Source organism: Teleopsis dalmanni, chromosome 2 (genome assembly GCF_002237135.1).
Source record: "Teleopsis dalmanni isolate 2A chromosome 2, ASM223713v2, whole genome shotgun sequence".
Classification (NCBI taxonomy): domain Eukaryota; kingdom Metazoa; phylum Arthropoda; class Insecta; order Diptera; family Diopsidae; genus Teleopsis; species Teleopsis dalmanni.
In genome coordinates this window covers 216,747,868-216,760,435 of record NC_051847.1, presented here as the reverse complement: position 1 = coordinate 216,760,435, position 12,568 = coordinate 216,747,868, and the positions used below count along the sequence as shown (strand labels likewise).

Here is a 12,568-nt window from a genome sequence, read left to right as displayed (position 1 = left end):
CGGTTTGGTGTCGGAAGTTATATCTTCCTTAACAGGCGCTGGTTCCTTAGGAGGAACTCGTTCCGTTGTTGTTTCGGGTTTAGGTGTCGTTGTTGTTGTTGGTTGCACTTTGGGCGGAGCTGCTGTGGTTGGTTTGGGTGTAGCAGGCTTTGGTGTGGTCGTTGTAGGCTTTGGTGTTGTTGTTGTAGTAGTAGTTGTAGTTGTTGGTTTTGGTGTTGTTGTTGTAGTTGTAGTCGTTGAAGGTTTTGGTGTAGTCGTTGTTGTAGTGGTAGTAGTTGTTGGCCTAGCAGTTGTTGTTGTGGTGGTAGTTGGTTTTGGTGTTGTTGTTGTGGTGGTGGTGGTTGGTTTTGGTGTTGTTGTCGTAGTTGTAGTTGTTGTTGTAGTCGAAGGTTTAGGGGTCGTTGTTGTTGTGGTTGTTGTAGAAGCAGTGCTTGGTGGTTTTACAGATGCTTCAAGTGTCGCACCTTCGTATCTCACATTTTTGACTTTTACAGTAGGTTGTTTAGCTGGTTTTGGTGACTTAACACGAGCCAAATAACGATTAAAAGGTGAACCCAAATATAATTGATTATTAAATTCTAATACATGTGAAACAGCGCCAACAGATCCATCATTACCATGTAAAGAGCCTATAATGTTACCATTCCAATCGACACGCAAAATTGTTGAACGTTTCGGTGACAATAATTGAACGCTTTCTCCATGACCAATGAAATGTACAAAACGTTGTAGCAATTTATTTGGAAAATATTCGTTCAATGTACGGAAAGGTAATTCGAAAAGTTGTAGCATGCGTGCTAGGAAGAGACGTATGGTTGGGAATTGAGAAAATAGAACATATCCCGAGGGATGTTCACTATCAGCTGCAACTACTAATGGCACCCACAAGCCTTCAGCATCAGGTGTTATATTATCTGGATGGCCGGGTAAGCCTTCAACGAACACTTCATGTTGACCTTTTTTAGCACCCTTTAAATGGTATTTTGTCAAACGCAATCCTCCTGTTTCGACAACAACTATAAAATCTTCCTCTGGACTTAATGCAATGCCATTGGCAAAGAAAAGTTCATCAAGCAAAACTTCGCTTTCATTTGTACCACGATTATATTTGAATAGACTGAAAGATACAAAAAGTATATAATATATTAATTAATAATACAATCAGTATCACATTTTTAAGTAGATGAAAGGAGTGTATTAGATTTGTCTAATCGATACACAAAATCTCGCGTAATGGAAGAACGCTTATGTATTTAGGACTTCAAATGTAAATCGTCACAATGAAGAGATTGTTTGAAAAGAATCCATGGTTTCACAATCCATTCTATTCTTGTTGTTTAAACTCATGAGAACTTGATTTTGGAAAGGTAGGAGTGTAAATTTTGTGTAATAGACGAGAGATGAAGTTGTGGACAGATGCTAATTAAAAGTAGCCTAGATCGAGGTAGGGAACGTAGGTACTTCTATATGACGAGAACATTCACCAATAAGGTGAAAAGAAATGTGTGCATTTAGACAAATGAACAACTGCATGAGCTATGCCATTACGAGTAGAACTGAAATCGAAACACCTATTACCATATAGACCTAGTTACCACGTGGCTATATTCTGATCTCAATCAAGCTAGAACAGTTCTGGCTATACAAGGAAGACGTTTTTCATCTGTTAAGAGACCATTTGAAGTTTCAAAATAGGCCGGGTCTACATCCAATAGACAATCATCGCCAATATAGACAGCAGACTAAGTGTCGACAGAGCACTTTTTGACATGACGACACAAGTCCCACCAATGATAATGTGAGCAGGATGCAGCTCATCTGCAGAATAGCCAAAGCTATACAATAATTATACCGGTAGCATATATTAAATTTAGTTGGGTCGAGTGGCACTAATATCACTAATACTTCGTAAATAGATTCTTCGGAAACCAAGTAAGCATATATCTATATGGATAAATAGTGCTAAGATGGTTACATTAGTTAAAGCATATTGTAACAGGAAAGTTTAAACAAATTACATGCTAATTACATTAATATATTATAACAGTCCCGTGTGCGCATGTACTTAAGAAATTGTTTAGGCTTGGAACAACAAATGGATCTGATTTAAACGATATTGCAAATGAGACAATTCAGTTATAAACGGTAACATAACAAACGTTGGATGTAGAATCAATATGGTTAATATTGTTAAACAGATATTAGATGTACTTGTCATACAAGGGTTAAATTCTCCTTGCTTTCATCTGTTTATAAAGTCTTTTAAATTCACACCACACAATTTTGAAGCGTTTAAATAGCGTTATTACTCGATATATGATCCCATTGAATTTAAAAAACAACATTCCGTTTATGGGCAACAAACGCTATACATGACTCATTATTTACGAATCAATTAATTTAACATCTTTTGTAAGTTTATGCAAATAATTTGTAAAAATAATTTATCTTATCTCTTCTAAAATATCTTCATTTGCTGATAAAAGTGTTTGGTAAATACAGAAAAACTTACCGTCCAGACGGATTTGCAAAGGAAGTAAATACCAAATCCTCTAATTTAAAATCTGATGAGGAATCGGTCCAATAAATATCACCATTTTTAGCAACAGCTACGCTATTAAACGTCTTTGCCTTGCGATTGATGTCTTTACCGGGCAGTTCTTGTTGTGGTGAAACTAAAAGTTTTCTCTTATTTGTATTAAGATCCACTGACCAAATGCCATAATATGCATCCGAAATAATCAAATTATTGCCTTGTGTGTCAAATGCCAAACCCAAAGGCCGACCACAACGTGATTCTTCAAAAATTTCTTCTGTAAAATATGATGACGTTATAGCCTAAAAGATATATGCAAATAATTTTGGGACACGTACCGCAAGGTTGTCCAAGCTTGACAACATGTGTAACATGCTCATTAGTTAGTTTAATAACTTCGCCACCATGTATACCAGTGTAAATCTCATTGTTACGTGCAATTAAACATTCAGGACCATAGACACGCCCATCCAATAAACGTTGTGCACCGTCCAAATGTTGATTGGGCTCAAGTGCACCTTTTAGTTCTTTTGTAGGTGCAACACTATATATAAATTTTCTTTTCTATTAATATTAAAGTCAAATATTTAAAAAGAACTTACGTAAATTCTTTAAATGGAAAAGTGGTACGAGGTGGAAGACCGGGCAGAAGTACGATAAGCAGGAAAAATACCATAAAATTCATAAGCCTCACGCCTATGTTGTAGATTAGACCCATTTTTTAAATGTTATATTTATTAAAAATCAAGAAAACAAAATTTATTTGAAAAGAAATTTCTATTCGCAGCACAACCAGACACGACTACAAAACCCAATTGTCTTTTCTTCTCTTCTCCTCTTCTCTTTCTATTGTATTTCACTTTGAACCGGTATTCTTTATCTTATTATTGCCTTCATCAGCCGAAATCAAAGTACAAAAGAAAATATGTGTTAATCTTACTCGGTAGTATTTTGACCCGAAATATAAATAAATAGGTAATTACTACAAATGATTATGATAGATTCCACATATGTGGAAGCCGCACACGTGGGGTATGTTTAATAAAAGTGCTCATGAATTATGTAGTCCGCAGTATAATTTCAGAGATTTATTATATTTTAAGTATTTAAAATAGACTTTAAATAAAAATATATATTTAAATGTTTCGACAATTCGTCAAATAAACCATAAATATAACATTTCAGACTTTTATTATTTTTGATATAACTATATGATAATTGTTTTTTCAATTATAATTTTTGACCTATATCAATTAACTAATAATAATTAAATATTGTTTCTTCGACTTTCAAATTTTTACAACAAATTATATTAATATTATTTTTAATTTCATAATAACGCTGTTCGCTAGTAGCTACGGCATATCCGAACTATTCGGATATCCGTTTTAGGCAATACAAATGTATAAAAATATAAAATGTATTGAAATATCTTCTCAATGAACAAAAACATAAATGTAATAATTTATATGCAATTATTTATTTAGTAGATACAAAAGGAATTGCCTCTAAAATTATCTGAATATCACAAAATACTTTGAAAAAGTATAAAAAGGACTCATATGAATAAATTCTATCTATGTTGGTTGAGATATACTTATGAAATCAAGCTATCATATACAGAAAAATATAATTATATCAACTTTATCTACCAATAAAGATTTCGAAAATAACAGTTAAGAATGTTGTTGCAAATTACTATAAATTTTTAATTTTTTTCGCTTCTGAAAATATTGTTCCTTTTTGCATCATTCACTCCAAATTGTGCATAGAGTCTGCAACGCTCTTTGGAATCCCATGCTGTTGGGTGCTATATACCTAAAGTGTTTCCAGATATAATTTCGTTGGTACGTTCAGTGTCATACTGTAAATATTGTGCTACTATAAATATCGTTATAAAATAAAGACTATTAGGGCTTATAAAATTTCAGTGTAAGCTTATAAAATATGTATCTAATGCAATCGCCACACTTTTTATAATTCTTATATTATATGAAAATCAATTACACACGAATTAATTATTTGAGTTTCGCTACAGCGCCTTTCACTCAACAATATTCATAATTTATTCAAATTTCTAATACTACTGCAATTCTCATAGCTGTGTATTAAGCTGTGTAGAGTTGAATAACCTTTAAATGATTTTTCAAATATAAAGTAAATAGAAAGTTTGTACTTTAGGAAATAAAAACAGTTGTCGAAATTGAGAGATAATTTTATTTTCGGAAATTGAAAGAATGCTTAAAATGCTAAAACTTTTTAAAAAAGTATTGAATGTTTGCACGATTTTCTATGTTCCTACCATTATCATTACAACAAATCATATTAAAATAATTTTAATGAAATAGAAAATATTTTTGATTTCATTTTATTTGTGAGTTAACAATTATATTAATTTTAAAGTTAACTAAGAATAAGACACTGGTAGTTCCTTTGCCTAGTAGAAATAGGAAATAATTCCAGCTAATACTACGATTAGGTATTTTTGCTAATGAAAACTTAGAACACTTCCTTCGTACGCTCAGGAAAACGGGCATGAACGAGTTACTTAAATTTTGTGTGCTTCTGATAAATAAATACCGATTCTTATGAATATGTAAAATTTATAAATATTTACTTAAGCATTTTAAATACATTCATCAAATAAGTATGACTTTCAAAAAAATTTTTTCATAGCTTTAGAACCTTTACAAATGCTGCGCCTATTATTTTTGAAACTTGCAAGTATTCAAGTCTATTTACCAAAGCCTCTACTAGAAATCTTTCTAGTATAAAAAAATACTTAATTTAAATATGTCGAACTTAATAAAGCATAGCACCACTGTAACTATTATACGACTACAGATATATAATTTATTTTGTCTTAATATGGAATACTATTTACACTAGATGGTTCGAAGTATTCCTCTAGTGAACACCTTTAGGTTCTAATTATAAATACATTTTTATGTTATAAAATTATTACATAAAATTAAAAATATATATTTTATGTCATCAGCACAAATAAAAAATAATATATTAAACATATGTAAAGGTACCACATAAATCTTTATATTTATATACAATTAATATTTACATTCAAATTTTTTTAATGTATAAAGTGTAATAAACAAATCATATAAAAATATTAAAAAAAGGAACACAGCTAATTGGATCCATATGTCATAATATAAAGAATATAGCTGACCTTAGTATAATTACACTACTTAAACTTAAAAACGTTTAAGGTTGTTATTTTAAATTATTACAATTATTATTATTATTATTGATTTAATTCAATAATAGAGTTTTTCGCTTTTACACGGCCAATGTAGCGATTATAAGGTGAACCAAATATATAATAGTTCTTGTGATGCAATACATGTGAAATGGCACCAATCGACTGATCAAAGCCATGCAAAGCGTCGACGATGTTTCCCTCCCAATCAACACGCACAACAGTCGTACGTTTTGGTGCCAACATCAGAATACTCTCACCATTCCCAATAAAATGTATCGCTTTCTTGGATATACTATTTGGCAAAAAGCTGTTAATGAAACGGAATGGCACCTCCAAAAAGCTCAGTAAGCGTATCAGCAACATGCGTACTTTAGGATAATTTGAAAATAGCGCAAAACCAGAAGGATGCTCTTTATCAACAGCCATTACCAAAGGCACCCAAATGCCAGTTTCATCGGGTGTTGTATTATCTGGATGACCAGGTAAACCTTCAACGAAAACTTCACTTTGTCCGGCTTTAGTACCCTTCAAATGATATTTTATTAAACGCATCGCACCAGTTTCGACAACTACCAAGAAGTCTTCATTAGGACTTAGAACAACACCATTAGCGAAAAATATTTCATCAAGTAATATTTTACTCTCATTAGTGGCGCGTTCGTACTTGAACAAACTACAAAAATAAAAACAAATTGTTATTATATCAAAAAATTTTTTTAAATAAAATCTATTTACCGTCCTGATGGATTAACCACTGATGCAAATACTAAATCTTGAAAACCATAATCAGATGAAGAATCAGTCCAATAAATGACTCCCTTCTTATCCACAGCTACGCCATTGAATACTCTAGCTTTGCGTATTATAGTTTTGCCTGGTAAAGGTTGTTTAGCTGAGACAAGCAATGTTTTCTTATACGTATCCAAATCAACTGACCACAAGCCATAGTATGCATCTGCGACAATTATATTATTGCCTTGTGTATCGAATGCCAAGCCTAGCGGACGTCCGCATATAGGTTCATCATAGGTATGTACTATATTGAATAGTTTTTATTAACACTGCTTATATAATAAAATACAATATGTATAACAATACTAAACTTACCACATGGTGCACCGATTTTGAAAATAGGCGTTACTTTGTCACCAACAATTTTAACCACTTCGCCACCATTCACACCGGCGTAGATAACATCATTGCGTGCAATTAAACACTCTGGTCCATATATTCGTCCTTCCAGTAAATGCTGCGTACCATCAAGGTAATTATTGGGCTTAAGTCCTCCAATCAGTTCACGCGTGGGCGGCACACTACATAAAATATTGATGGATAATTATAAAGTTTTATATATTTTCATAACTGTGAACTAACTCAAATTCTTTAAAGGGAAACGTGGTCGGTGAAGGTATCGTGAAAAAAGCAACAAATAATGCCAAGGCATATATTGAAAATCTTGATTGAGCCATTTTATCGTTTTAGTAATATAATTTATTTTATTTATTTCTTTCTTGCTCCGTGAACAACTCAACGCAACAACCTCAACGCACAACGTTTGTTTACGCTATAACCGAATTATCTTCCAGCACAGCTGTTTTAAGCAATGAAGGGAGGAAAGCAAAGCCGGCAAAATTGATCGGTTCGCTGATTAAACATACCGCATGAGAATTCGGTTTTCAGGTTGTTGATTCACGTGGATTTGTTTAGATAAATAAAAATTTAAATAGGCAACGAGGAATGTTCCTATTAAATGCACTGATAACGCTTGTCTGCTGATAATGGATTGATTATTATTATATATTAATGCTTTTATAAATAGCTTCTGATAAAAACCTGATATTTTACTATTCGTTATGATGTAGCAATAAATAAATTCTTCCGTTTTATGTTGAATACACATGTATTTTTTTTATTAGAATTATCTAGAATGTTATTTCGCTTCCGAAATAAAAAATATGTCGATTTTGTGTGATAGGAGTATTTATTTTTGAAGTAAGATATAGTAATGATATAGTAATGCATCTCACATTTAATTTTAAAAATAAGGTATAATAGTGATCTAAGTCTCCAGTGAAGAGTAACGCCGCAACCATAGTAGATTCTTTATGCTACATGTTATCATGACTGAAACCAGAAAGTGGGACAGTTCCCTAGCATAGAAATCCTGATCTCCTGAATCCTGTGTACATTATGAAATACTGCTTCTATCACACGTATTCCCCTCTAAATGCAATTCACTCTAAACGAAGAAAACACATATAGTTTTCATAATGATTTCCAGAATATCCGTCTTTTAGGTGTTGCTAATATTATATGGCTAGAAAGCGTCCTTCTTTTGCCTAAGATTAAAGACGAATAATCAGACAGTAAGTGACTAGGAGTTTTATTCTTCTGCATGTGTAGAGAAAATTTTGTCACTGCAAATAATAAGTTTTTTCCGAGGGAATCACATTAAGAAATAGATGTCTGCAAGTTCAAGTGTTGATTAGTTGTATCAACACTATCACTCGGGTTGATAGTGCTAAACTAAATAACAAGTTAGAAGGTTTATATTTTTAATACCTTATATTCTTTTTATTAAATTTTAGAGTGTAATGGTGGATTCGGTCACATATTAATAAATACATGAATTATTATATTTATCCCTTAAATTTTATTACATTAATACAGGTACTGGCAAAGTTGACAAAAAGTAAACTAATTTAATTACATTGTTAAGCTTCTTGACTATAAATACCTAAGTCAAATCTATTTTACGTATTCTACTTGACAGTCAGGCCCTAGACAATTTTACTCAAAAGGAAACTCTCACGATAAGCAATTCTGCTAAAACTTCATATATGTCAAGTCTATAACTATTCATTTCGTTGATATATAATATGGAAATAGGTTAGGTCTCTTCGCCCTCACAGCAATATATGTATTCTTCTGATTAAAAATACCCTACGGTAGTTCCGCATAGTATTTTGAATTTACGTCTGATAGATCGTAGCGCAATCTCTTCGCCCTTCTTATTGAAAAAAAATGCATTTTCTTTGCTCTATTATTCAAATACTTTTTTCCAAAATTGGTTTAACAGTTAAAATTCTTTTAAAAAAATGTTGTCATGGCTTGATGGATGAATCGCTCAATACTATTGTTATCAGAAGTATAGTTAAAACAATAACAATAATCAATCCCCATTGGTATGATATCACTTTAATTTATTAAATAAACAACAGTAGTAATTTAACTTGAAAAAAAAATTAGCTACGTCATCATTGGGATTAAAAATCGTAGCAATTACTGAAAATTTTATCATTTTGACATAGTTTATAATGAATAAATTTCCATAAAAATTCACACATTCTTCATAATGTTACAGAAATCGGACAGGCCTTAGAGAGCACTACTAATTTGATCAATTAAATTAATAGTGATATATATTTTTATAACGAAAAAATGGCTATACATCAGATGGTGAAGTATTTTCTAAAGGCCTCCTGTTTTGTGGCTAGCATAATCTTTCTTGCAGCTGTACCAGGTCTTCCACCACATACAACATTTCCAACCGCAGAGTTTAAGTAAGTATCAAGTATTCTTAAAATTGTTTTTAACAATAATTCAATTTTATTAGTGTAACTCTTCCACGTGAACTTGAGGGTCCTTTAGCTATAAATAAACTGCTCGATTATGCAGACCACATACTAAAAAATGAAATTAATGGTCCCGAAACTATAATCGGTCGCGGTGATACAGTGTATATGGGTCTTAATGGTGGCAATGTAGCAATATTTAAGAAAGGATTAGTGATGCCCATTTTTCAGATTGGAAAGCCATGCAGTGAGTTAATTATTTTATTATATGCAATTATATAAAAAAATGACCTACCATATTACAATTAAAGATACTAAGAATTAAAATTCTCTATGCTTCCTGCCTATATATGTACATCTTTATGCGCAAGTTTTGATTTAATATAAAATTATTAATCGATTTTTAGAAAGACGCAGTTTTGACGAGGCCGTGTGCGGTCGTCCGCTTGGGTTGGCATTTGATACGAAGGGTAATAATATAATTGTGGCTGATGCATACTATGGAATTTGGAGAGTAGATCTTAAAAAGTATAGAAAAACGTTGTTAGTATCGCCAAAGCAAATTTTGCCAGGAAAGTTTATTAACCGCAAAGCAAAAATATTCAACGGTGTAGCAGTTGACTCGAAAGGCGATATCTATTGGACTGACTCTTCATCAGATTTTACATTCGAAGATTCAGTACTTGCAGGCTTAACAAATCCATCAGGACGGTGAGTTTTATCTATTACCTGTGCTATTTTTACATATCAATATATCCAATATTCTTTCATAGACTTTTTAAATATGATCGTTCAAAAAATATCAGCACCGTTTTGCTCGATGAACTTTTCTTTGCAAATGGTGTTGCTATAAGTCCTCAAGAAGATTTCGTCGTTGTTGCTGAAACTGGTGGTATGCGTTTAATGAAATATTATGTAGATGGTATTCGTACTGGTGAAAGTGAAATATTTATTGATGGTCTTCCTGGTCATCCCGATAATTTGACTCCTGATGAAAATGGTATATGGGTGCCATTAGTAAGTTCAGCGGATAAAAATAATCCATCAGGATTTGCTGCACTTTCACAGTCTCCACAAAAACGCGAATTTATAATAAGACTATTGACAATCTTTGAAATGCCATTTAAATTCGTGGAACATATAATACCGAATCCTTTTTCTAAATATTTCATTCATTTCATCGGTCACAGCAAGATGTTTTCTGCTCTGTTACCAAAACGTACTACAATCATTCGATTGGATTGGAATGGAAATATTGTCGGTGCTATGCATGGATTTGATGGTTCTGCCAGTATGGTTTCACATGTTTATGAGAGTGGAAAGGAGCTTTTACTCGGTTCGCCAGTTAATCGTTATGTAACACGGGTTTTTTTGAAGGTTAAATAAAATTCATAAATCTTTAAAAATGTCATCATTTTAATATTGATAAATTGGATACATATATATAGAAATTATACATTTAATTATATCTCAACATTTAGTCCTTGTTAATAATTATGTTCAATAAAATGTTTTAGATAATTTAAAAATATTTTTTAAGAACAGTATTTAAATACATTATAAAATATATTATAATATAAATTACATTCATAATTTAATTTAATATATAATAAATAATTTAATAGGACACGTTTTTCCAAGGGTCTTTCATTGAACGATAGTGAAACTAACTCCTCCACTCGCTCTTTAAACACAAGTTCAAGTGTATTAAGCTCTGGGGATGTGATGCATCAACATAGAAATATTGGGAATTTTATAATTCAAATTTGTATAATAATTATTGATTTTAAAAATAAAAATAAAGCGCTACTTTTTTAGCCAAACTCCATGTATTCATTTATTTTATTTATATTTTTTACTGCACCGTATCACATATTAAAATCGAATTGCCTATGACATTTTACGTTCCACTTTTATTTTGTACATACATTCCACATTGAACCAGAATCTGAATCAGTTCAATTGCTGGTACACCCGATTATTATTGTTTTGCACTTAAATTGAGCAGATCACTGTTTGCTGAAACGTAGCTATTGACTCATTTATTTTATTTTTTAATTTATAATGCTTTATCTCTTAAAAAATACTCCGTACAAGAGAATTTACACATCACATACAGACATTTTTCCCAAGCAATTGCGTGTGGAATCTATTCAAAATGCAACTCTGGGGAACTGTTTTGAATCACCAACATAACTTCAACACATTACAACATTCGTAAACAGCTGTTACTACATTTACTACGGACATTAATCTCTATTATCAAAATATAAATGTTTTAGGAATTTGTATTTAATTTAAAATTAAAAACCAAACGTGGTATAAATTTAATACGCTATGTCTCAAACTATAAAAAGTGAATTTGGTAAATAATTGAATATTTTAATTTAATATACACATGCCATATTATACATTTTACTTAGGATTTCGTAATCAGGACGATTTTGTTATGGACTATGACCATATGACAGTGAAAACAAAAGAAAGTAATAAGACTTCATCACGTTGTAGTAGTGCTGGTAGCACGCATACACCAAACTCATCCGCACACAATTCAGGTAAATTATTTTTAAAGTAATAAATATTAAAAGTATATTGAATTTATTGTTGTCTAATGCACAGATGATGATGACAGTGGCAATGGTAATGTAAATTCAATTGCGACAACTACTTCATCCAATTATAAAGAACGTCGTAGAGAAGCACATACACAAGCTGAGCAGAAGCGACGTGATGCTATTAAAAAAGGTTACGACAGTTTGCAAGAATTGGTGCCAATGTGTCAAGTAATAAACATAAAAAATTGTGTTTACTTAGTTTAAATTGTTTTATAATTCAGCAAAATGATTCAGCTTCGGGCTACAAACCAAGCAAGGCTATAATATTACAAAAATCAATTGATTATATCGGCTACTTAAATCAGCAGATTAAGAAACAAGAAGACGAAATTGGTGTGCTGCAAAAAGAAGTGACTGCTTCGCGTATCATACAAACCAGTTACGAGCATATGCTACAACATCAGCAAGCAAATCCAGGGCCAGAAGAAGCACGTCTAACCGATGAAGCTAAGTTTCAAGTGGTAAGTAAGAAAACTCAAACGATGAGTCACGCATGAATAAACGTATATATATGTATATATTTGTACAAAGAAAATCATCATATTCAACTATAAAAGAAAATTTTTTGTTTACTTGTTGAGCATTCAGCAAATTGCTATTTGATACAATTTTTATATTT

The 12,568-nt window shown here is 31.7% G+C and overlaps 4 protein-coding genes across 4 annotated transcripts; 2 read left to right on the top strand and 2 right to left on the bottom strand.

Annotated features, from left to right (window-relative positions):
* On the bottom strand, positions 1-3,499 carry LOC119676737 (adipocyte plasma membrane-associated protein-like; the record flags this gene model as incomplete). Its single annotated transcript, XM_038087992.1, has 4 exons — positions 3,139-3,499; positions 2,875-3,080; positions 2,513-2,813; positions 1-1,117 (listed from the first exon to the last, which is right to left on the bottom strand). Coding segments are annotated over exons 1-4 (1,740 nt in total), but the record flags the coding sequence as incomplete, so codon positions are not given.
* Positions 3,500-5,782: 2,283 nt separating this feature from the next.
* Positions 5,783-7,374, bottom strand: LOC119685308 (adipocyte plasma membrane-associated protein-like). The gene is made up of 4 exons (XM_038099553.1): positions 7,131-7,374; positions 6,864-7,069; positions 6,492-6,792; positions 5,783-6,429 (listed from the first exon to the last, which is right to left on the bottom strand). The coding sequence occupies exons 1-4, from the start codon at positions 7,223-7,225 to the stop codon at positions 5,799-5,801; spliced, it is 1,233 nt and encodes a 410-aa protein (XP_037955481.1). The 5' UTR covers positions 7,226-7,374; the 3' UTR covers positions 5,783-5,798.
* A 1,739-nt stretch (positions 7,375-9,113) lies between these two features.
* Positions 9,114-10,718, top strand: LOC119681741 (adipocyte plasma membrane-associated protein-like). Its single transcript, XM_038095011.1, has 4 exons — positions 9,114-9,319; positions 9,373-9,578; positions 9,739-10,042; positions 10,105-10,718. Exons 1-4 carry the CDS (start codon positions 9,198-9,200, stop codon positions 10,715-10,717), a joined length of 1,245 nt encoding a protein of 414 aa, XP_037950939.1. The 5' UTR covers positions 9,114-9,197; the 3' UTR covers position 10,718.
* A 745-nt stretch (positions 10,719-11,463) lies between these two features.
* LOC119676736 (max-like protein X) lies at positions 11,464-12,446 on the top strand. Its single transcript, XM_038087991.1, has 4 exons — positions 11,464-11,696; positions 11,755-11,889; positions 11,954-12,117; positions 12,171-12,446. The coding sequence occupies exons 1-4, from the start codon at positions 11,669-11,671 to the stop codon at positions 12,444-12,446; spliced, it is 603 nt and encodes a 200-aa protein (XP_037943919.1). The 5' UTR covers positions 11,464-11,668.
* Positions 12,447-12,568: the final 122 nt, after the last annotated feature.